The sequence below is a fragment of the Martes martes genome (assembly GCF_963455335.1).
Source record: "Martes martes genome assembly, chromosome: 6".
Lineage (NCBI taxonomy): Eukaryota > Metazoa > Chordata > Mammalia > Carnivora > Mustelidae > Martes > Martes martes.
Window position 1 is genome coordinate 93,427,900 of NC_137893.1, and position 26,629 is coordinate 93,454,528.

General features: G+C 39.9%; 1 protein-coding gene across 1 annotated transcript; it reads left to right on the plus strand.

Annotated features, from left to right (window-relative positions):
* Positions 1–16: 16 nt before the first annotated feature.
* Positions 17–26,629, plus strand: OPN5 (opsin 5; the record flags this gene model as incomplete). Its single annotated transcript, XM_080805917.1, has 6 exons — positions 17–146; positions 4,056–4,175; positions 7,526–7,696; positions 11,462–11,796; positions 23,367–23,608; positions 26,566–26,629. The coding sequence occupies 6 exons, from the start codon at positions 17–19 to the stop codon at positions 26,627–26,629; spliced, it is 1,062 nt and encodes a 353-aa protein (XP_080662043.1).

Genomic DNA, 26,629 nt, shown 5'->3' on the forward strand with positions numbered 1-26,629 from the left:
GTTGCTTGAGCACAGCATGGCACTAAACCACACTGCCCTGCCCCAGGATGAGCACCTGCCACACTACCTCCGAGAAGGGGACCCCTTTGCTTCCAAACTTTCCTGGGAAGCGGATCTAGTGGCTGGCTTTTACTTAACAATAATTGGTAAGCTTCCTTAATTTTTCTGTGCAAATGCTGCAGCTAGAAAATTCAGAGGCTAATATGTTGATTTTGCACAAGGATTCACATCCTTACATAGATGTTTTGACTGGGGGTGGAGAGTGGGAGGAAGGTAGAAGATGGGGGCTGCATTGCAGCGTTCAGTGAATGTTTCATCGATATGACTTGGTGATCTTTATTATTAGTGATGGCTATTCCCTCGAAAATCAAAGAAGTTTTACAGCAAAATCATTTATCCTGGGACTATATTGGTTGCGTTAAGAGTAGGTTTGTCTTCTGAATCACAAAACTAATTATAATGCTATCTTATTTAAATAGAATGCTTTTACATAAAAAATGCTTTTAATATAATCATAAGATGATAGGCTCAGAACGGACCTTAGAAATCACCTAGTTCAGCCTCCTCCTGTCACAACTGAGGAAACTTTCCCCGGGCTGTGGTCACAATGGACACACTAAGTTTACTGCACCTAAAGGAGAGTTGCTCTATGTTGGCATTACTAAGTGAGTTTGGTGAGAGTTGAAAAAACATACTGGTAATAAAATGGGAGTCAGCCCAGGGTCAAAAATTTGTGCATCTTCCAAAACATGGTGCACCTGCTTCCAGACTATGCTCTCCAATGCCATGGCCACGTGTGGCTGCCGAGCACGTGAATGGTGACTTGTCCAAAAGAGGTGCTGTCGTGTGAGTATACGCGAGACACTGAAGACTTAGCCCTAGCGAAAATAATGCGAGATAGTTCATGACTAATTAAAACAAGTTGACTACACGTCAAACCTGTAATGTTTTGCCTGTATAAGGCTAGATATATTACTAAAATGAATTTAGTGTTATGTTTACTTTGTTTAATTTGGCTACTGGAAAAAAATTGAAATATGTATGGCTCACATTTCTGGTTTACGTTGTATTTCTATTGCACAACATTAGTCTAGGTGATTAGAGTTCGAGCATAAAACTTCTTAAATTTAAAACTGTTGTTTTAAATTTGGGTAACCAGTGCACAGGTGGGTTATGTCTTTAGGTGTGTCTGCCTTTAATCTTTTCAGATTTGGGCCAAGTTTTCTCTCTCTCTCCCTCTCTCCCTGTCTTTCTTTCTCCTTTTCTCTCTCCCTCCTTCCCTCTCTTTCATCTCTTTATTATGGGCTAAGAATTTCATTTAACCTCCTGAAATTAGCAAATATCATTAGAAAAGTCTGGAGATACCTCTATGGTCAGTGCTTGAGGCAAAAGGAATCGATGAGATTGAATCAGAAATTTCACTGCAAAAGGATTCCCTGGGTCCTTGGCTTTATGATTAGCAATTATGACACTGATTTAAATCCTATTTCTTATAAATGGACTCTCGCGTCCTTTCAAACACAAGTGTATATGGAGTGCTCATTCTTTGCCACTGTTTAAGTTTCTGGGAATACAGCAGTGAACAAAATGGGAATAGTCTCTTTCTGCACAGGGACTATCTGGTAGTAAAACCCACATTGCATTTTCATTTAACAGAAGGACTTCCAATTATCAGAAAAAGCGGAAAAATTGACATCTTCTAAATTGAATTTGTCTCAATCAGTTGCAAGAATTGAGTTAAAAAGGAGCACTCCAGATAAACAAAAGAGGGAGAGGGATCACATCCATTCCCCGTCCTGGCATGGGAGATCTCAGGAGGAGAGACAACGAGGCTGGGAGGAGGGGGATCAGGAAAATTGCTCCCTTGTTGCATGTGGGGATGGAAGGAAAATCCAGAGTCAGATTCAAATGGGCATGGCTGAGGTGAAGCTAGAAAAATAGGTCCCCAAAGAGTCCCCAAACAAAGGGAACATCAGGTGACTCAGGGAGATGGGGTGGAACCAAAGACATGTTCCAGAAGGTCATTCAGGAGGAGGCCAGGGTTATTTGGAGGGATTTGGATTCATCTAGACCCAGTCTTGGACTTGGTGCTATGTCTGGTTTTTACCCCTCTTAGGATAGGTATGGGGATATGCCCAGATATCTTTTTAAGGGAACAGAGTGGAATGATGCTCTTGGTGAGTTTTGTTAAATACTGGAAGTCTTAGGGAAAACTGGAGGATGAAAAGATACATCTGAGTTTGGAATAGAGGAGAAATAAATTAGAGACCCATATCCACCCTTCAACTCTTTTGTATAGATACTTGGTTGATTAACAGTCTATAAGTGAGGTTTCATCATTCTGTATTCCTAGAAAGATTCAGGATTTTGATAATCAAAAAATGTCCCTCCCACCGCCGCCCCTGCCTTTAGCCTTTAGCTTCTTAATCTTGCTTTCCTTTAACTATCTTCAAGAATGTTTGCATTCTCTTGATAATCCCCTACAACTGTCTCTGGGAATCATCTGCCGGCAGCTCACAGAGAGTTGACTATTTTTTGATAATGCTTTGGGCACTGGGTAAAGCCTTATGAAACATAATAAAGATAATTTCAGAAAGGAAAAGTAAGAAAATCAATATTCTCGAAAGAGAAGTAGGAAGACAAAGGGTATTTAAAGGAGCTTCGTGTATCAATTACATATGTATGCTTATTGTTCTCAAACTTCTTGAATACAAAGTAGAAGGCATTTGTTTCAAATTCCTTAAGCCATGTTTTCACTTTAATTTCCCAGTGTGCCTTGCTAGCTGGTTTCCTTTACTGAGACATAGGTTTCATGTTAGTTGGTTTGCTCTAGAACTCCGTAATCTCTTCTATTTTTCCTCTTCTGTCTTAAGAAAGCGAAAGAGGTTTTAACAGACCACTAGGCAGCACTGACCCCAGGGATGCATAATCTCCTAAAAGCATGATGCAGTTCATTCCTGGTGGTTTCATACCATCAGGCGAAACACACATTTCTTTCTTTGCCCCCCAAATGAATTGTGGTGGAGAAGTAGAAATTAAAATAGAAAAATCTGGGTTTCTCCTGTTAATACTCTCCTTATTCCTTACTACTAAAGGCAGCTGTACCAGATTCTCATTTATACACAGCTACACTATGAAGCAAGAATTCCTGAAGAAATCTACTCTACATGTTAAGCTATGGAAGTAGGTGTATTCTTTTCTTAAATAAAGTCAGTAGGGATTGGGTCTTTTTGGATTTAAACTGGGTTTGTAAGAACTTTTGAACAGTATCATTGTAATGCCAAAGCCAATCAGTCATTAATAAAAGGATATAAAAAAGTGGGAACACATTTATACCATTATTGGTAGGTTGGTGGGTTGAGGGTCACTTTCTCTCCCTTTGGTGGGAGGGAAGAGCCCATATTATCCACTGTCACCTACTTCCCCTTAATACCTAGTCCAGTAGTAGCTGCAGACACCCAGCGTCCATGTGTCCTCAGGAGGCAAAATGTCCTGGGATGTGTCTCCAGGAGATGACCCTTTCCTCTCAGGGGGTTATGCCAGCCCAGTCTGGCCTCTACCTCTCCTGAATGCTGGTGCTCCCTCAGCAGTCCACAGTGATAGTGAAAGCACCTTGTCTGGTTGGGGTCACTTCAGCTTCAGAGTGTACCAAGAGCCAAGGGGTTAACCCTGCTTCTTAGAGGGAGGGAGTTCTATAGAGCCAATATTCGGTAAAAATGGCGGAGGAAATACTCCATCCTGGGGGCCAGTACAAGAACTGACCATGGGGATTCCCACCCCCTCCTGAGCTTCACTGGGAAGTTAGCAGTTCCTTTTTCTGGGTAAGTTCAGTCTTATAATCCCTGACTCCTATCCCTTTGGAGGCAACCCATCCCTCGCCTGTCACTCGCAACTCATGCTTTTTACTTCATCTTCTTAATTTAGATTTTTTATTTAGAGTCCTCTCACTACCCTCTAAATCTATGGTGTCCATTTTTGAAATTGAGAAGTGTTTCATATCTGAGTGAACTCCAAATCCTAGTGCTGACGATGGGAATTTATATTTTTCCTTGTAGGGATTCTGTCCACATTTGGAAACGGGTATGTCCTTTATATGTCTTCTAGACGAAAGAAGAAGCTGAGACCTGCGGAAATAATGACTATCAATTTAGCAATCTGTGATCTGGGCATTTCAGGTAATGCAACCATTTCTTCTTTGGGGGTGTTTGAGCTGTGCTCTGTTCTAAAGTCCTCACTGGCTCAGAGATCATCCCTTCCCTGCCTCCTTTCACTCCTCCCTTCACCAGTCATCTTTACAGAGGTTGTGGTAAGTCAACGGAGTGTCGTCAGGTTAAAGAGCTCATCCATTTACCATTCGTTGAGTCTTTTCTGTGTGCTGAGCATGTTCGATACCAAAGAGACAATCCGGAATGATGAATGATGCCTTTTAATGCTGAGCCTCAAATTGTACTGGCTAAATGATCGAGAAGACAGAAACTTACAGATCACAGTGTTGGGCTCCTTTACACCCCTGCCACACATAGGGGACTCCGATAAAATAAACACCAAGGGGCTAGGTCTTGAAGCTTAAATGATGGGCAAAGACAGTCTGAGAGGTGAGTTTAGGAAGATGGGAGAGCTGACCTGCTGGTACATCAAAGTGCGGCTTCAGGACTAATTGCAAGCGTAGGAAGCCTCCAGGTCAGTCGTTCTTGGAATTGGTGCTCAAAAAAGCCCCTTGGGGAACTTAAACACAAAACAGAACAACAACAGAAAAGCAAAAAACTTCATGGCTGGGTTTTAGACCCAGAAATTTTTATTGAATTGGTTGAGAATATTACCTGGGCATCAGGATGTTTAAAGTTGGTATTATTAGGTAAGTTATGGTGCAGGCAAAATTGGAAACCATTGGTTTATTTCTTGCTTCTTTGGCTTCTCTGATAACCCCGCCAAGGAGGAATTGGAATAAAATTTCTCTTTACCTGTAATTCATTTTTATAAATATAAATGATTTTGGATAAGTAGCCTCCCTTTGCTTTCATCTATAAAGTCCCAAGGTTGTCTAAATACACTCAAACTTGCCTTTGGATTCCAAATCCTGCTGTTTGGAGTATGGTCTTAAGTTACTAGAATTGGGGAAATTGAGTGTGAACAGTGCACAGCAGCTCCTCTTTCCACTGGAAACTTTTTAGCAGTTTCCCATCTAAAAAGTCCCTTTTAAAATGTTTTTTTTGACATTTGTTTAAGGCGGCACAATGACTGTCATTTTAGAAATGGCCACACGATGGCGGTGTCACAACATGAATGATAGCTTTCCGGGTCCCCTCTCCCGGCTGAGCCCAGACGGCTCTCTCCCTGGTACTGAACGTAAAGTGCTCGACTGAAACCTGCCATTTCCATCCACATCCTTCACCAGCGAGTAATACTAGGTTCATGTTTAAGGCTGAATTAGTCTATGCTTGAATAAAAATGTCTTTAGTTCTTCTGATACACTGAAAATGCTTTCCACCAAGCAAACCTGCTCTAGAATTGCACAAACCACCTCCTTACTCTGCCTGTGTCTTCAGAGTAATTCAGCAAGAAGGCATTTTCTTCCATGTGATAGTTTTTGCCGATGAACCCAGATCATTTCTCAACTATGAGCATCTCTAATACATTTTCCAGTCCAATAAACCTTAAACATTTTCGTCTATTTTGTTTTTTTCTTGGTCAACTATATTCCATTTTAAGCACCTTGAAGTACATGGTAGAGACCAGGTGTATTTCATCTATATAACTAATATTTGTTGTTTATATACCAGTGGCTGGCAATTGTGTATATGTATATGTATTAGAATCATCTGGGGAGCTAAAAAAAAAAAGAAAAAGAAAAAGTATATTGCAATATGTTGATGCCTGAGCTTGTTCCAGATAAATTATATCAGACTTTCTGGAGGTTAGATATTTAAAGTAAATTGATATTTAAAGTAAAATAAAAACAAAGGAGAACAAAACAACTCTTCCAGTGATTTTGGTGTGCAGCCGGGTTCAGAACCATTCTATTAAGTGAAGAAGGGAGAGGCATTCTAAATGACATTCCAAAGGTTTACCAAAGGTTCCATTCCAGAAGGAAGCTTAAAATAGTCCCAGGCACAACAGACACTAATTTCACTCCATCCCAGTCACTTTCACTTGTCTCTTGCTGCTTTTAGCACCCACACAGCTGACACTTAGCTCAAGCTTTGAGTTTGTGCCTCCTCTGCCTAGAATATTTCCCCTCTAGACATTTGTTTGCGATCTCTACCAGTGATTTAGACATCTCCCTAAATGTCACATTCTCAGAGAGGTCTTCCCTGATCCCCTTATATAAAACAACAATTACTATCTATCTCCTTCCCCTTCATTTTTCCTCTCAGGACTAATGACTATCATGCCATAGTATCGTATCTTATAAATTATGTATTTCTCTTATCTGCCCTCTCTACTATAAAATACATTTGTCAGTCTCGACCTCCACTTTGTCCTCTATCACCTTGCTCTGTGATTGTTACATAAGAAGCACTGAATAATTATTTGCTGAATAAGAAATAGTCCTTTTATACTCAGTTTCCTCACTGACAATTGGGCTAGGCCACTGGGATTAGGGAGCCCTAATAGGGGGGTGCATAGTCCAGCAAGATGGAGTGTGAAACGCGCTATCTAGACAACTAAACGAACTAGGGGAGATGTGTGTCTGGCTTACAGAAGGCCTTTGAGAAATACATGTTACCTGACTGCACTAATAGGAACTTGTACCTCTGTCTGTTGAAGAAGGGTCACACCTGGGAGGGATGGGGCAGGGCTGGCACCTCTGAGTATCAGTTACTTGGTTTTCCTAAGGAAATAAATTAAAGGAGCCTTATGATAGATAGATAGATAGATAGATAGATTGATCAATCACACAGAGCTCATGAAGAGCTTCCTCGGCACGTTCCCTTCCAGGATGGTGAAGATTAAATATAATAGCTGAATATGAAGGGTGCAGGGCTTGAATTAGAGTAGATGAATGTTTTCTAGAAAGAAAAAAACACAAAAACACTAACAGAAGCTGAGGAATAGTTTATTTTTTTATTATTCATTATTCATTTATTTCCAATTCAATATTTTTAAATTTAAATTCAATTAATTAATATATAATGTATTATTGGTTTCAGAGGTAGAGGCCAGTGATTCGTCAGTCTTATATAACACCCAGTGCTCATCACATCATGTGCCCTCCTTAATGTCCATCACCGCATTCCCCCATCCCCCACCTCCAACCTCCTTTCCGCTCCAGTAGCCCTCAGTTTATTTCCTATGATTAATAGTCTTTTATGGTTTGTCTCCCTGTCTGACTTTGTCTTGTTTTATTGTTTTGAGGAATAGTTTAAATCCCAGAAATCTGGGTCTGGTTGCAATCAGATTAAACCTAACATTAACTAAAATAGCTATCTCTTGTCTGAATAGAATACGACTCAACAGTGAGTTGAGGCAGGTGGGTAATTTTAACTAGAGGGAATTTCCCTTGACAAATTGCTTGGCGCTCTAGTTGTAGGCAAACCGTTCACGATCATCTCTTGCTTCTGTCACCGCTGGGTGTTTGGCTGGATTGGCTGCCGTTGGTATGGATGGGCTGGATTTTTCTTTGGCTGTGGAAGTCTCATCACCATGACTGCTGTCAGCCTGGATCGGTATCTGAAAATCTGCTATTTATCGTATGGTAAGTATGAAGGCTTCTCATTCCCTGATAGTCAAAACTAGTGGATTGTCAGACTGTAAATATTGTACCGATAGGTAATGAACAAAGATTACTAATAACCTTAGAGACCAAGAGTATTTCTATTTAGAGCCTATTTTGTTCTAACTTAAGTTTAAAAATCTGAACCTGTGTCGATGTAGGTTTCTTTTAATACTACTTGTTATAGGAATGTCTGGTGTTTGGCTACAATGATTTTGGCAAGCATCATTTCCTTGTGTAATCCGTGTAAGCTTCTACCATGTTTTGCCATGCAAACAAAGAAATAAGATGCACTGAAAGGATGTCACGCCAAGATATTTTAGCTTGTTCCCCACATGGTAAGTGTAATTATAAGAAAGACGTTTCTGATCCTCCTTTAGGCCTCAGGTTCCCTGTGATTTCAGAGATGAGGAATTCCAAAAATTCCAGCTCCAAGCTAGAGAGCCGTGCAGGTGCTGGCAAGAAAGGACACATGCAGAAATATCACTCAACACACTTATTGTGGTATTGTAGGTAGGAAGGTGAGTGACTAGAAGCATTGATGAGGGGAGAGCCGGCTATAAACAAGTTTTCAGGCTCAAGGTTTTTTTTGTTTTTTAATAACAACATGTTAAAAATAAACTTTGATGACATTTGTTTCTTGGGGTTTTGGGAACTTACAGAATCCCAAAGAGAAGACTTTGGGTCCCTCTGTTTCATATTGAGAACCAGGTGCACCCAGGGAATAGTATCCGCTCCCTCTGGAAAACGCTGTTCTGTTTGTTAATCTGTCGATCAGAACAGTTGAGACCATGGAGATGGAGGATGGCCTGGAGCCTGAGGTGGGAAGCATCGAGTCAACCTCATACTCTCAATGTGGTGGAATTTTCCTTTATATTTTAAAACATTTTTTTAAAAAGATTTTATTTATTTATTTGAGAGGCAGAGATCACAAGTAGGCAGAGAGGCAGGCAGAGAGAGAGAGGGGGAAGCAGGCTCCCTGCCGAGCAGAGAGCCCGATGCGGGGCTCGATCCCAGGACCCTGGGATAATGACCTGAGCTGAAGGCAGAGGCTTTAACCCACTGAGCCACCCAGGTGCCCCTTGAAGCATTTTTTTTTTTTTTAAAAGATTCCATTTATTTAATTGAGAGAGAGAGAGCGAGAGAGTACCAGCAGGGGGAGGGACAGAGGGAGATGGAGAAGCAGACACTCCACTGAGCAGGGAACCTGATGTGGGGCTCAATCCTAGGACCCCAGGATCATGACCTGAGCTGAAGGCAGATGCTTAACTGATAGAGACACCCAGCATCCCTTTTCCTTTATATTTAAAAGTTTATAGTCCCAGACTCCAAGGAAACCATGCAGGGGAGGGTAAGGTCATGGACTATGATCTTCGCAAACTAGCACTCATTTTTTTTTTTCTTTTTAAATTTGCATCTCTTTTTCTAAACAGCTTAACACTTCCAATGGAAATAACTTAAATCAGAATTTCTAAAAATACAAAAAAATATTCAATTATGTATATCCTGGATGACTTCAGAGTCCCATACTTACTATAAACTTATTTTTGGTCACATCAAGTAGATCATAAATGTAGATTTTATAGATGAGAAGGCAGAATTTCAGCTTCCTGGGGATATTTGAGGAATACCTTGATGTCACTGCTTTGTAAAGATTTCCTTGAATTTAGGCTTGGTGTCCATTAAAGAGGTGATACTGCCCACCCCCAGAATCGCTGGAGGGCATCACTCTATATGGGAACTGTATATATATTTCCATCTTCTTTTAAGATTGAACCTCAGTAGAATGGTTTCACCATTTGATTTGACTCATGATTCAACCCTCTACACAGTGTCTTAAAATGTTGGAATTAGAAGACCGCTTGGGAACATGGAGACCTTTCTCCCATTAATGTGATAAATTGTTTTAAGGCATCCCTGACAGACAGCCATTTGGCCTCTTCTTGAATAATTCCAGTGACCAGTGACGGGGAGCTTACTACTGTACAAGGCAGCCCATTCTCTGATTGGTCTGCTCTCATTGTTACAATGTTATTCCTTATATTGAGACAAAACTGCCTCCCAGTAACCTCCACCCATTGGTCCTAGTTCTGACTTCTGGAGCAACACAGAACCAATCTACTAATCTACTCCCTCCTGTACTTGACAGCATTTCACCATACTCGAATGTAAGTATACAACACCTCGCCAAGTAACCCTAACCATAAATGCTTATACGTATGCGTATGCACATTCCCCTAAATATATGTGATTATCCGTGCCAATGTTTTATCTGTTATAATGGATAATCAGGAGCTGATATATATTGTGGCTACATGATTGTTACCTCTCTCTGGTTGGGCTTGAGAAATTTGAATTTTCTGATACAAAATGCCATGTATTTAAAAAAAAAAAGAAAAAGAGACCATAGAGCATAGATATAATCTATATTTCTTGTTAGTGCTGAGACAAACATAGGAGTAAAATTTTGTGTTAATGTAGTCCTTTGTAGTTTGCAAATCAGGCCTTGCATTATTTCTTTGAACCCTTATCAAAACCTGTAAGCAATGTATTCTTATTTCCTCCATTTTACTGCTAAGAACGTGGGCATCTAGAAAGGGTACATGAAGAAGGTCAAACACTAGAAACAAGAGGAAGTAGACCCTACTGACTTCTTAAACTGCATACGGCTCTGAGCGGAAGCAGGCCTTGTGTCTGTGTTGAAGAGTCCATTTGGCTTTTGTTGACTGTGTTCTGATATTTCTTGTCTGCTACTCTAAAACCAAGGCAGTAAGGATTTGCTTCTCTGGCCCTTTCTCTTTGAGATGATAAGTGGAGTATGGAGGTAATTCCACAAGCAGGCTGCGGCACTAGATCAGGCTTCCCTGTCTTGGGTGGTTATGGTAAACTTTGGAAAGTGATCACTAGTGTTCTATAGCTTTTTTAGATGACTATACCAGTTCTTCTTGGAATTCTCTTTTGGTTGATGGAAACTAGTTCTGAAAAACCTAGAGCTCATTTTTTGTTTTCCTGAAAGTATTTTCACAGAATTACTTTTGCAGAACATGATGCAACCTACCTAGATTCTCTACCTCTCTTGGTATGGCTGTGTGAGCATGACTGTTGTGTTTGTCATGTTTGAAGATTCAAAACCTGCTCCCATGAAGCAGGGTCAGTCACTTTAATATCTCAGCACTCAGTCATGGTTGTGGCCCACTGACCCCCACTGACAAGCATTTAGGAAGATGAATGAGATGAGAGGCATGAAAGCTTTTAGGGAGAAGGGTATTGAAAGGTGCAAGCAATGTGTCATCAGTTCTTACCTTCCCCAAAGGAGTCCACCTTGGATAAACCAATAATACATGCTTTTGGGGGCTTGGTCGTTCTGTTCTACCAATTGGCCTTGTATTGGATAGGATCTCAAAGGTCATACTGGATGCTTTCTTAAGATCCTTCCTTCATTGTCTTTGGCATCCTTCTTTCTACTGTCCCCTTTCCTCAGCTTTTATCACTTACCCCTCCCAAGGCTCCTGCGTGCCTATGGAAACCTTCCCTGTGAAAGCACTTCTGATTTTATTCACTTGGAAAAAGGCCCATGCTCTGGAACTTTTCTCCCTTCACTCCACTCTCCCTCAGAATTCAGTTGTCTGACCACTTCTCCCAGAATCCAATGGAATAACTCTTTGGATGTGGAATTTGACATATCGAGGGGAGGTATTTGGGTGTAGGGCAGATTACATCCCGGTAATGCTTTTCTTCTACCTCCAGGGGTTTGGCTGAAAAGAAAGCACGCCTACATCTGCCTGGCAGTCATCTGGGCCTATGCTTCCTTCTGGACCACCATGCCCCTGGTAGGTCTGGGGGACTACGCACCTGAGCCCTTCGGAACCTCGTGCACACTGGACTGGTGGCTGGCCCAGGCCTCCGTGGGTGGCCAGATTTTCATCCTGAACATCCTCTTCTTCTGCCTCTTACTCCCAACGGCTGTGATCGTGTTCTCCTATGTGAAGATCATTGCTAAGGTTAAGTCCTCCTCTAAAGAAGTAGCTCATTTCGACAGTCGGATACATAGCAGCCATGTGCTGGAAATGAAACTGACCAAGGTAATTACAGTAATAATTTACCGAGGGGTTTTCTAATCAATTAAAACCTCATAGGGCAAAGAGGATAGGGAATATTGGGGACTGGGTGAACTTAGAATCTCTATTCTTTATGTATTTCTGCGCTTTGCTATTATTTATCTAAACCTTTGTAATATTTCTTTTCACTGTTTCTTTCTCTCATTTACACACACACACACGCACACTTTTAATATCTACTGAATTTGTATGGTGGATCTGCTGGAAGCTTATTCTCTCTATTGAATAAGATATTCTTGGTTCTCAAAAATTATTTAAGTCATAAAAATAGTAAGTTTTATGCATCATAAAATGCCTCACAGTATTTGTATTGTTTTGTATGGATTTTGGTGGGCGTGGTTAGGAACATTCTGCCAGCTCACATTACAGAGTAAGAGCTTACCACATCTACTATCCTATGGGAAACTTGTCTTAATACAAGAGAAGTTTCTGCAGGGTTGTGTCCCTTGGTCAATGCTAGTTTCAGAATTTACAGCTTCTTAGAGACTGTTATGTGAGGAAAGGAACACACAATTTGAGAATAGACTAGGGTTCTCATTCCATCACCAACACTTGCCAGTTTGTGACCCAGACCTAGATACTGAACTTCTTTGAATCTCTATTTTCTCACTTGTGCAACACGAATAGTAACATCTATCTCCATGGATTGTGGTGGAGATTCAATGAGATAAAACATGTTATTCTATCATTTGGTGCATAGAAGGTGTTAAATAAACTGTAGTTTCTTCATTCTCTTGTAACTTTTAGGAAATCTGGGAAAGTGTAAAACAGTGGTCTTTCCACCATCATCTCGTCTTACCCTTACATTGAAAAAAAATTTTTTTTCAGGATATACCTCAACATAAATGACATGCAGCTAATACCATCACACTGTTTCCTAATATTAACATTCACATGCCCTAACTTCTATTTTACTTTTAAAGATTAAAAAAAAAATAAATGTAGATTGAAGTTCTAACCATTCCTTCTGGTATCTAAATCAATCATACCATCGATATCCCACCTTCACACTTCCTATTTTGAAGACCACTTGTCTCAAGATCTATAGTAACAGTTCCCTTCAGACCTGAGATCACTTCTAGTAAGTCAGGGCCTTCATTCTAATAATATTCCTCTCTTCACATTACAGATGTTTTGAGATGGTACAAGGATCTCTTGGTTGTACAGGGTGAGCTACAGAGTCTTGATGGTTCCAGTTGACCTTATGCTGAGTAAAAGAAAGCTCCAAGGAAGTCTTCAGTACTCTAAACCTATACTCATAATCTAATAATAGAGCAGTTCTACCTGGACAAAACCCCAAGATCAGGAATCATAATCTGCTTTTTACCTTACCCCTGACTATAAGTTAGAAAAAAAAATCCATAAAATCCAAGGTCATGAATTAAGCTCATTTCCAGCTCTCCTTTAAGCTCATATCTGTGACTTTAAAAAAAATATTAATCCAAACAAATCAATCCGAGTTAAATTTGGATTACATTTAACCCAAACCTTACTCAGAACCAAATACTGCTCTAGGAACAGGGTGAATGCAAAAATAATAAAAATATTCCTTCTCAATACTTCATGGAAGTGTGTCCAGGCAAAGGATGTGATGTCTATCACACTGGTAGGTGGATTTGAATTTACCTTGTCGTCCTGCAGTTTGGCATACCAGAAAGCTGCTGAGATGTCGTATGACTTCCTCTCCCTTGCTGCCCTCCAATGGTGTTAGCCTCAAGACATTTTGATGGTCTTGATCAATGAGTCCAGATCCTTATTTCCATGAGGCCTTCTCCAGTTTCTCTGAGTGTGTTATTCATCATCTGCGCTCCTGTTAGTTGAATTGCCCAACTCAACCCACAGCTAGCTTTTATAAATACCTTAGCAGCTGGTTCTTTGTGTATTCTGGACAGTGGGTAATTTGTTTAGTGAGTGATTCTAAAGCTCATTATGCATACAAGGTGAAACTTGGCACACACCATTTAACTTGCTTTGTGGTTATCAGCCTCCTTGACACCGACTGGACTGTATTGGTCAAAAAGCAAGGCTCACCCAGTCCAGATTAACCAAAGAGATGTTAAATGAAAAGTGTAGGCATTTATATGTATGATTTTATTTTATACACATCTTCTTCTGACATATACTAAATGACATTATATTATATATAATGTCTATATGGCATATTATATGTTATTTATTATACAATATGTCTGTATCTCATTTGTATATATAAAACTTATATTAAAATAGCCTGAATATAAAATGCTTCTAATTATTAACACTTATGCAAAAAACATAAATCAAAATTCAACACACATTGATAAACACAACTTTCTATTTTGGCATCTTCTCTGCTAAATTTAAAATGTTTTCAATTACCATTTAATTTTGGTCTTGATTTTTTTCCTACTGAGTAAAAATAAGTAAAAACAGCCTCACACTGGACCTTACATAGTCTTAGGAAGTTTTTCCTCCATTCAGCTACCTCTCAGGATTGGCAGTTTGCTTATTCACTTGGTGCTTCTGATCTTTTAGAATAGTCTGGTCTAAAAGCTTATTACTTAAAGGCCACCTCCTCGGATTCTGGGGTCAAAATCATTTACTTTTCTGGGTACTCTAATGATTTCCAGCTGGGTTATTATCTGGCCTGTATTTTGCTAGTCTGGTCTTATCCACCTGAAAACTGACATCCCACCTACAAATAGCTCTCTGCTTTGTAGTTTCCCTTGAATTAATTTTTTAAGAATGACGGTTTTGTAAATTTTTGTACCAGGCTGAAACTTTACAGATTGCCAACAGAGGTATGCAAAAAAAGCCCAAGAATTCTATAAAGACCAACACGCAAAGAAAAATTCTCTTTGTGTTTCTATGTCTCAGTATCATCTCATTTTCATTTGCCTGCATTTAACTTTGTAAAACAAACTTAATATTGAACAATCAGGATAAATTCGGTTGAATTGGGGTCTTCCTTGTCCTCCCAGGGCTAGTATAAATTCTAGGGAGGCTTTTATAATCCCATGGTGCCAATGGGTGGGGGTTCCTGATTTGATTGCTGTCATGTCTTGCCCCTGGTATTCCTGAGATATTCAGGTTTCTTCCCAGTCTCAGTCACCAGTTGTCATGGGTCACTTTGCATCCTTTTTGTTCCAACCAGAAACCCTCTTCAGGTTCATCAGCAATTCCAGCTACTTCCCTGTCCTTTGACTGCAACTTATCATCAATATGTTGGGAGCTTGGCTGGGACCCTGTGAAGCAAGGCATAAGTTTTTGCTCTGAGATCCCCAAATGCATTCGGGTCTCTTGCTCCCCCAGCCTCATCCCTGGCCCCCTGCGCTCTGCTCCATGGAGTAGCAACAATACAGTTTCTTAAGGTCAGTTATGAACTTCTCTGAGGTCCTCCCTCACCTTCGAGCTGTAGACCCTTTTACCCATCTAGGGTGGGAAACCTGTAATCATGTGCATCGCTCTAAAATTGTTCCCATTGAGTAAGATTAATTAAATGGTCCACTTCATGTTTCTGGCTGTGGGTGCTCAATGTCATTTTTTGTATACTCAAAACACCTTTCTCTCAAATATTTTCCCTCTTGTAAGTTTCAGATTTCTATTTTAAAACTCACAAGGCTGAGAAATAAATGTTTTACATTTTTGGGTATTTTTGCTTGAAAAAATCTTCACACAATGCAGTGAACAGTCTTCCTTCTGCTTTGATGAGGAGGGCGGTGGAGTCACAGGAAGAAAATACCAGAAACATAGACTAATTTTTCCAAATATTATTATGTTGTGTGGATTAGTACCCAATACTTACTCAATTAGCACAAATAGATTATCTATGAGTTCCATGTCTACAAGTAGTGTCTAGATCCTCTGGGCATCTGGATTTCTCTTAATTTCCTTTATTTCCACCAAAAAGCCTTCCTGATCGCCCCTGGCTAGTTTAAGTCCCTCTGCAATACGCCATCAGAGCACTTGACACGTTCACTTTATTGAGCCACACCCTTGTCCTTTGCAAGTAGTAGGTAGGTGAACTCAAGTGTTACACGTCCTGTTTGCTTCTGAGTCTCACTGCTTGGTGCCTACTAGACGCTTAATCAAGATTGCTATAATGAATACATAATTGGGTAGATTAAGTTAATCTAATTACCTTGATGAGTGTTAAGTGGTCCCTTGACCCCTGGCTCAAGTTCCTCTGTCCCTTTTATAACTGGCAGGCATTTTGTTTTGCTTTGTTCTTTCGCATTGATGGTGAAGCCTTTTTAAAAACTATAAATGGAATCTCTGCTTTCCTCCCGTGATTCCTCTCTTTGACTGCCATCCAGTCAATTTATCATTGGAGGTTCATCTTCAGAGAACCCCCTGGGAGGACTCTAAGGGCAGTTTGTGAGAAAGCTGAACTGCATTGCTCTTTTATTTTTTAAACCAATTAATTCATTTCCTCTGGTTCTTCATAAGGGTTCTTAGCTTAAATGCCACTTCTCAGAAAAGTGTTCCCCAAATTGAATTTAGAGCTTCCTATCATCATGGGGCAATGCTTGCTGTTTTTATAATTTCTTCTTAGAACTGGCCATAATTTATAATTAATTTATAATTACACATTTATTTTTGTGATTATTTGCCCAGTGTCTGGCTTTAGCATTGGTCAGTAAGGCCTGTGGAGTGACAACCATATCATTTCACTCATTTTGTGTCCCTAGGACATAGCACAGTGTTTCAAACATGATACATTAAACATATGAAATAAATCATATACTATATAATTAATTATATTAACATAAATTAAATATAAAATATCTATAAAATAAATATATATTTTACATCTATATTTGTTGAAGGAAAGAATTTTATTTTTTTTATTTTATTTTTTAATTTTTTTATTTTAATAAACATATAATGTATTTTTATCCCCAGGGGTACAGGTCTGTGAATCGTCAGGTTTACACATTTCACAGCACTCATCATAGCCCATACCCTCCCCAATGTCCATTTCCCCACCACCCTCTCCCGTCCCCCCTCCCCCCCGCAACCCTCAGTCTGTTTCTTGAGATTGAGTCTTTTATGGTTTGTCTCCCTCCCAATCCCATCTTTTCATTTTTTCTTTTCCTACCTCCCCCCAACCCCCCCCGCCTTGCATCTCCACTTCCTCATATCAAAGAGATCATATGATAGTTGTCTTTCTCCGATTGACTTATTTCGCTAAGCATGATACCCTCTAGTTCCATCCACGTCGTCGCAAATGGCAAGATTTCATGTCTTTTGATGGCTGCATAGTATTCCATTGTGTATATATACCACTTCTTCTTTATCCATTCATCTGTTGATGGACATCTAGGCTGAAGGAAAGAATTTTAAATTTGGGTAAATACCACTTTTGCCACGAGCCCACTGAGAGTCTCACATAGCTGACATTTGTTATTTATTTTGGCTGCCAGTGGCTGAACCCCTTTCTGTGTTTGGAATTTCTGTGTTGAGGAATTTCCAACATTTTGAGTTTGGGCAAGTGGAGCGGAGGGGCATTATGTCTGAGCAAAGGCTGACTTCTAATTTAAAAGGTACAGAAGGACCAGTCATTGACTTTCCAAGATTCCCATGTAGGTGGAGTATGGCTGTGACCCCAGGCTCCAGCCAGTGGGTCTCAGGGATAGTGATACCAGCAGAGGGGTAGGGAGATGTCTCCCAGGGGCATGGCTGCAGCACAGTGGTTTCTGCATCAGAACTGGTTTGGGACACCAGTTTGGGCATCATTTCTGTCTGCTTGGTCTCAGTCCTGAGTCCAGTGTTCCCAAGGATGCTCTGTCCTAACCAACCCATTCCTTTTCTGTCTTACTTGGCTGAAGTCAGTTTCTGTTGCTTGCAACTCCAAATCTTGACTGATTCACCTTGGATGAACCACTTTACCTTGCTGGGTCTTGGTTTTCTCACCTGTGAAAGGAGGTGGGGGAAGGGAACTAAATGCTGTCTAAGTTATCTTCTAAAACTCTCAGGTTGTATAAAAATGGCTAGATTGGTTAGATCGTTTGAGGGTTGATGGCAATAGCTCTTACTGCTAAAACCTGCTGGTCTCTCTACCTGAGTACATTTCCCCACTGAGTGGCAATTTCCTCACTTTAAGGGTTTGATTCACTTATAATGAACAGTGAAGTCTCCCTCATTTTTTGAGCCAGATACTTATAGGTTTGTATCTCCCGTTCTTTAAGCCAGCCACTGCCTCACTGGGGAATACTGTGTTCAGTTTTAGACCCAAACCCTGCAACACAGATGTACAGAGTGACACGACCTAATTTACATCCTCTCCTTTCAATCACAGCTTTTGCTTGTTTATAGAAGAGTGGTATTTTAAGATTCGAGAAAATTTCAGGGGGAAGTGCAGACCCCTCCTTCTTCCAGGTCTCTTTTTTTCCCAAATACAAATTAATATTTTCTACTTGGATCACCCCCAGGGCTCACATGATAGTAGACACAACAAAGCTCTCAGAATTGTTTTCTTTCTAAGTGCATGATGAGGGGTCTGGGACAGTTGGCTTTAGTTGTCATTCTATTGATAAAACAGAAGGAAGGAAGAAACTCAAATTAGACTTGCTTAGAGTTGTCAAATTACTTTATTTCTTCAAAGGTGGTGTGAAGGCTAAATATCACCCTTATTTTTATACATATCAGGAACTGGGGGCCAACGAAGGTAGGTCACTGTTGCTAAGTCGCTCCCTTCCTCCTTGCCGTTGGTAATGTCAATCATTGGTAGGCTGCCTGCATGTGGGGGGTAGTGGCCTCATGACTGGCCTTTACTCTTGCATTATCATCTTTTCATATCTTTTTCTTTCTTTCTTTCTATTCGTTGGGAGCAAATCTGTATGCTTGCCAGCTAGACTCAAGATAGGAAAACCAGTTCTTCTTATCCCTATGTTCTGGTCACCTGTATGTCCCTTGCCATTTCCTCAATGCACACATGTAGTGATTTTGCTTCCAGTGACTTTGTCTCATCCCAGCCACTGCAATATCCTTGTTTTCAGTAGTCTAGCTGCTGATTTGGTGAATCTCGTTACTGGTGGGGAATTTATTCCATCTTGTTGTCTCTCCTTGTAAGCTTCACTTCTACATCAATTCCATGTCCTTTTCTCATCCATTTCATTACCCAAGGTGGTGCACAGCTCCGAACATCGGCTGAAGATCTGCTCATATCTGAGCAAAGGAGCCTGATGCAAGGAACTGAAAGTCCAGCTCTTAGAGAACCAGGGGTTCTGTCTCACTCACACTGGGTGGTGGAGTTGAACCATAGTTGGAATCCAAACCCAAGTAACTCTACCCATGATGTTTGTACTATTCCATGCTATTTCAGCACAGAGAGAGGGAAGGACTTTGTTTCTTGGAAACCGTATCTGCTGGAATGGTTCAGATGAATTGGGCCCAAAGACAGAGCCTTACATAATTTGGAGAATTTACTTTCAGTCCCATTGTTCTATTATGGCTTTAATTGATCAATTCACTAGAATTGATCAGTTATGGACAATATTGCCTATGCGATGCTTAAATTAGTGCCAGCTTGAACTGTAGCTGGAACTTACAGATATCCCTTAGTGCTCTGCTGCAAGATATATTTAAAGTTAACTGGGTTGCAGATGTGTGATTCTTTTGTAGAAGCAAAGTGCATATTCTGTGAATTTCCTCCCACAAAAATTGCCTAATTTAAGAATTGACGTTTTCCTGCTTTTCCAGTAAACCAAAAGGCAGTGGTACAAGTGAAGCGCTTAAAAAATAAACAACTTAGAAAAAGTTGACAGGTACAGGTGTCTGTGCTAGAACTGGTTTAAAGATATCTGGAACAGAAATTTTGGAAAATGAAAATGAGGACACACTCAGAAATGAAGAAAAAACAGACTGATGAAAGATTAAACACGTTCCACTTTGACTAGAAAGCACTGGGAAAATGAGTGTAGCATGTAAGTTTTGTAACTTTAATGGAGTTTATCTTAAAATGCCTTTAATATTTAATATTTTAATGTTTTGCGGAGTATATTTTAACAGGAGAAGATTGTAAAAAATAAATGAATCTCATGTTAACTTTGTATTCACTTCAAATACATAAGTAATATTCTGCAGTGCTTTTAGATCTAAGCTTTTATCTCTCTTTCTGCTCTAAACTTGATTTCTAATGATTCAGTTTAAGGCATTTAGTTTTATCCTACTCGGAAAAACCACGATTATTCATTTGCCATGTGTTTAAAGACCATAGCATGGTTAATTCTCTGATGTCCTTTTATTTAAAACAATTTTAAAAGATTTTATTTATTTACTTGTCAGAGAGGGAGCACAAGCAGGGGGAACAGCAGGCAGAGGGAGAAGCAGGCTCCCCGCTGAGCAGGGAGACCTATGTGGGCTTGATCCCAGGACCCTGGGATCATGAGCTGAGCTGAAGGCAGATGCTTAACCCACTGAGCCACCCAGGCATTCCTCTGATGTCCTTTTAAAAAGGATAATGTCATACAAATGCTTGAAGTCCTTCCTCTCCCCATTGCACACTCTCATAAAAGTAGAAAATATGTAGAACGTTAGAAAATATTATGGACTAAGTTCTAATCTATTTTTTGTCAATGACTTTGACAGCAACACAGAAAACAGCTTTTGAAATACTGTGAAATCATCACATGAGTCACCAAAGAGAAAGGATGGTACTATGTTAAGTTCCCAGACATCTGTTAAAGCGAGTTTTATTTATACAGTTATTGTTTATTTGGGGATTTAGAAAAAGACCCTCACATTGAGCCTTGAGGCATCCATTCCATTTATAAACAAAAGTCACACAGACCAAATGAAATACAATTTCTCCTGCATAACCCTCTGCAGAGAGGCGGAAAAGCAAGCAAGCGAACGGGAGTAATGCATGTGTGGTCTGGGTCTGGTTGATAGCTACTAAGCACAGGTAAGAATTTTGGCTCAGGACCCTAAAGCAGGGCTGCAGGACCCTGACACAGGGCATCAAGACTAGAAGGAGATCTGGGCTCACTTCATTCATCTCTTTGAGGTTTAGACTCTATTTGGAAAATGGAGTGAAATGGATATAATTGAGGTATGTCTCAGTTGCAGTTAATTTTTAGAGATGAGCCTTGAACTTCTTTGGTGGAATTTCATAACCTGAGACACATGGTGGATTTTCCAAGCTTCTTTCTCGACACAGCCCACACATGTGGGGTTCTCAGGATAAACACCCTCTTGATAGGCTGTTCCGCAGGTCAAATAGGGCTATGGACCATTCCCTTCACGCAATAGCTCTGCTTTCATGGAAGCAAATTGGAATGCACATGCATAGAAATGACTTTGTTATAAAAGAACTCAGCCACTTGGATTTCTAAGACAAAAAACATGAATAAATATTGTTGCTTTATTACTGATAAAACATTCCTTATCCTTGATCCTCTACACCAGCGTATCATGACCCTTACGTTGGGAAGACTGTTCTTTTCTTTCTTAAATAAGAGGATAGGGGAAGAGGAAGTGGTGCCTGTCTCAGATAGCTTCATCTTTTCATCTTTCCTGGGTTTTGGGGAACTCAGAGATAAAAGGAAACTCCCCCTTTCCTACAAATCCCTTATAAAATCACAAAGATGAGTCTGATGCTTTTTCTAGTCATATGCCCATCCCTGTTCTTGTTCTTGTAGCTAGAGGCATGTGGTCCTCTGGTCAGGCTTGGGTCACGTGATGCTGGCTCCACACTGCAGCTCGGAGTAGAAGGGTTGCTGTGGATTCTAAAGTTTACGAGGAAATGAAAGACATATGGTGGATTTGCAAAAGTAGATGTCCACTACATGGAGTGCTAATCTGAATGTCATTTCATTATTTATCTTACAGAAAAATAATAGATAATGGTATAAAGATACTTCGAAGTTAGTACACTCTTTCTTAACAAGGATTTGAAAAAGCTCATGTTTAAAATAAACACCAAAGCTTAGACTTCATTTGCCAGTGTCAGTACTCAAAGGAAGAACCCTTTCATTTCTTGTTTAGACTGTTGCCTAAACAAACCTAAACAACCCATGTCTGCTTTGTTCATTGCTTTATCCTTGACACAAAGCGCATAGGAGATGCTCCGTAATGCTTGTTGATTGAATGAATGAACAGTGATTTTTCTACCTCCAATTTACAGGTAAATCTTCCTAAACACGGCTCTCATCAAGTCTCCTGCTCAGAAACCTACTAGCGCCTCCTACTTAAAACCTACTAGGAATTAAGTACAAGTCCGATCACAAGTTATACAAAACCCTGAATACATGGATATTATCTTTCTTTCTAGCCTTATCACGTATGCCAAAGTAAATTGCTTGCTAATTTCTTTTCTTTTTCTCAAAAATATGGAGCACTTCACAAATTAGCATGTCATCCTTGCACGGGGGCCATGCTAATCTTCTCTGTATTGTTCCAGTTATAGCATATGTGCTACTGGAGCAAGCACTTGCTAGTTTGTATACAAACCTCACACATACCTGTGCCTTTGCTCATGCTGATCTTGCTACTATTCCATTATTTCAACTTGCAACATGCAGATTGTATGCCATGTCCCTCATGAAACTGTTCTGAATTTGCCCTGTACCATGGAATTTGGTCCTCCTCTGCTGGTACTTAAATTCTATTCTTCCTTTTACTGTAGTTGTTTGTATTCCAGGAGGCTACAGCCGGATACTAAGGTGTCTTGGTGTCCCCAACAGTACTTGGCATTGTGTCTGGCACCAAGAACTTGGTAAAAAGGGATTGTTGAATTCAAATGAGATAATCTATAGGGTCAGGTACGTAGTTACAGGACACTAATTAGGGCTATCTTAGTAGAGGGATTGGTTTGCAGATGGTGAGAAACCAGTGAGGGTGTTTAAAGTCTTCTTTCTAATTATTCTTTGATTTGAAAGTTAAGAGGGTCCTAAGGTAATTATAATTTCGTGATAGAGAAAAGCGTTTTCTGGAAAAGTCTTGCTTTATGCCACCGTGTCACTATAGTTAAATCTTGGTGATTCTATTTTACTTTATATCTAGTGAATTTCCATTATCCAAGCCTCACGCTTGAGAAAACGAGCCAAAAGAAGTAACACTTAATAGAAATCTCTGAAGAAGATTAATATTAAAATTTCCAATAAGGGCAGAACTTCTGTTTTTTGAGGCAAATAAGTGATTTAAAATTTCTTCAAGGTGAACATGTTTTCTATCTAGTACAAAATATGATGGAAAATATTTTCCAACAACATGGGTTGGGAAGTCTAGAAATTCCAGGAGCATGGATGTCTTCTTAGCATCTTTTCCTGCCCAATGTAAAATCTAACAGCTTTTTTAGGGTTAAACTTTGGGTCTTTTGGTACATTCAACTTCTGGAGTGAAGAATGGATAGGATGTGGTAAATCAGATAAGTCATTGTAATAACTTCTTTTAGCTAAACATCTCTGAAGTCCACATAGGAAATGTCTCCTACAGGCAAGGTAAATGGACAAATAATAGACTTTCTTGGGTGTTAATGGGCTACTGCTCCTCCTCCCACCCATCATTTCCACCAGGCATCTTGACTCTGTTCTATTGGTTTCCCTCACCAGGTAGCAATGCTGATTTGTGCTGGCTTCCTGATTGCCTGGATTCCTTATGCGGTGGTCTCTGTGTGGTCAGCTTTTGGAAGGCCAGACTCCATCCCCATACAACTCTCCGTGGTGCCAACCCTCCTTGCAAAATCAGCAGCAATGTACAACCCCATCATTTACCAGGTCATTGATTACAAATTTGCCTGTTGCCAAACTGGTGGTTTGAAAGCAACTAAGAAGAAATCTTTGGAAGACTTCAGGTAAAATTTCAGAAGCCAGAAATGAATAATATTGTTTCAGAATCCCGTGGGGTTCAAGCCACTCTGATATACTATCTGTTTAGGGTTAGAGCTCATCACTTAGGAGTAGCCTAAAGAGAATTTCCTGTTCATCAAAATTCCTGAAATCAAGTCATCAGATATGTTGGGTTGGGAGTCATGGGTAGATAATGAGAAAAGTAATTTCATTTTTAATTGTGGAGTAACTAAGATAGGAAGCTATGTCCATTTGAGTGGCCACTATTTCTCACTCTTCCTTATCTGGGACCAAATCCATTTTACTCCAAGAGCATGGTTCACATGGCATTGATTCAAAATTAAGTTCTCACAACAGAAAAGATTCTCCTGTTTGGGATGTTTCTACCATTAGCTATGAGTATAGGATTTGGGCAGGCAAAGTAAGGAGAGAAAGGAGGTGACATTTTCACTCTCTGTCAAGTTCTTTATGTTATTTTCGCAGGAGCTCCTACTGTACCTTCTCTTTGTCAGATAAGGAAATGGAGGTACAAGTGAGGTTAAGTGAGCTGTTTGTGCTTACACAACCAGGAAGTAGCAGGGCAGAGATTTAAACAGGTCTATTGGGTTTTGAAACAATCTACACTCTTTCTGCTATAAAATGAACAAGTGAATTTGGGGAGCCACAACTTTTCCTATAGGCGAGGGTGAGTAAAGAGTTGAGGATGATGTGTGGGCTTTGTGTCCATTCAGGGCCAGTCTTAGTGGTGGAATGTGGATCAGACACCTGGGTGCATGGTCTGCGGTGAGGGGTGTGGAAAAGGTCCAGATTCTCTGATTTCTATTAATTCTTACTCAGTAGATATGTAGTCATTTTTCCATACTATTTTTCTTGATTAAGTAGGAAACAGAAGAGAACAAAAGGTAGAACTAGCTGGGAGAAGATGTTCTTTCTCTATGCTTGAGCAATTGACAAATATTTTGACCTTTAGGTTCCTCACCATCTAGGGTACAGGATCAAATGAAAAAAAATAAATAAAAATGCATAATGAAAAATATCGTTGCTGTTATGGTACAGGGGAAGAAATATACAATTTGGAGGTACAAGACCAGTGTTTGGTTTATTTTTCCATATCTTTGGGAAAACGAACTACTAAGAGGCTAAAATTGAGAAGAGCTGATTGTAACACCCATCGTCTGAAACTGTAAGAGTTACACCAACTGTGTGTTTGGAAAAGGCTAGCTAACAAATGTTACTGGGTTTTTTTCTTCCACATTGTTGGTGGTTAATGCCTTTTCTGTTGAATTGAATAAATTCAAATGCTTAAATGCATCTATTTTGGCAGTAATAGCACTTTGCCCTTATCAACTATTAATACTTTATTATGAATGCAGGTTAGAGAGAGTATTTTTAATAGAGTAGTTGTGGGAGAAAATAACGGGCATTTCTTCCTCTGAAAGAGGTGATGGGAATTTGACAGGAATGGCTGACGGCAAATTTTACCTACCTCGTAATTTTGCCTTGGACCGATTCTGTGTTCTATACATTAACTCTCAAGTGTGAGCAGCACATAAATATTCAACGCTCAATAATGAAAAGGAGAAATTTATGAGGAAGTCAGTGACTTGGGGCTGCGGACCTTTGGAGAAGCCAGCCAGGCAAGAATCAGTTCAGTTCAGTTCACCTGCTCCCATTAGCCATTTCTGTGAAATACAACAATTACTTTGATGGAGGAAGACAGGTGCTGTTTCCTTACTCCAGAGTCTTGAAGCTTTCAGTGTAAAAAGCAGGCAGGTGGTAGGGCTTAAACAGGAAGGAGCCCTTGGATTTTCAAATTTGGAATGTTGAAGAGGTGTGATGAGTTGCTGATTTTTGGAAGGATTTTTTTCAGGGAAGAACTTCCCAAAGAAGCAAAAAAACATTTTTTGTTGTTGTTTATCTTCGCTGTTATTAAGGAGCTAAGAAAGTGGGTAGTATTGAGCGGATAGAATGAGGCAAAGTGGTCTGAAGCCAGTCCAGAGTGGTTAAAGCACTACCAGAACATTTCAATCAAATTAACCTAGATTAATTGATATCCTTGTTTTTTCCTCTTCTGAGCTCTGAAATAAATTTGCTTATAATGGGAGACCCTCTTGGGAAGTATTCTGAATTCTGATAAAAAAGCTAATGTGTTGAATATGAGATTGTGGAAATAAATTTTGAGTAATTTTATAGTTCATTAAAAGTTAACTCATATTCCCCCCTAAATTGGGTCCCCTGAGATTTTGGTAAAAGCTGATGAACTGCAGCAAAAATATGGCCAAGAGGCCATCTTGAAATGCTATTATTCATCACATTTGGGTATCCAGATATAGTCTCCAGTATAACAGTGCTTCTCCACCCTGACTGTGGGTTAGAGTCAAGTAGGGAACCTTGAAAAACTGCTACCTAGATCCCACTTGCAGAGTGACAAGGGGACCAGACTTCAGGTGCTAGACCAATCTTAGATGCAAAATAAGTGATCAAATGATACTGGGGATACGTAGTGAAGAACCAAAACATTTTACTCTCCTGGTATTTTAGTAACGATATAGAACAGAAAGCAAAGTCTAAATTCTGGCGTTGCCATTCTAATAAACCTCTCCTGACTACCTTAGTTCGAATGCTGTCTTTCCAAAGAACACTCTTTGTAGGTAACTTACAGGGCCAACTGACTGGCAGGTCTATAGGGAGGCAATGAATTTTGTTCTAAGGATGGGAAACTCACTGGGGCGTAGGAAATGTGCCATGAACAAGTGACTTGTTTTTGGAAAGCTCCACTCAAGGGATTTCTTGATTTTGAATATTTTAAAGTGAATTATTATTTTTTTCTTTTCTAATTCAAGTCTTGTGTATATAATCTTCTTGGTAGATGTGCCTGCTATGATATACATACATAGTATGTGTATGTGTGTGTGTGTGTATATATGTACGTTAAGTTGCATTTTCCTTTTCCTGTGTCTAGGCTGCACACTGTAACCACAGTCAGGAAGTCCTCTGCTGTGATGGAAATCCATCAAGAGGTATGA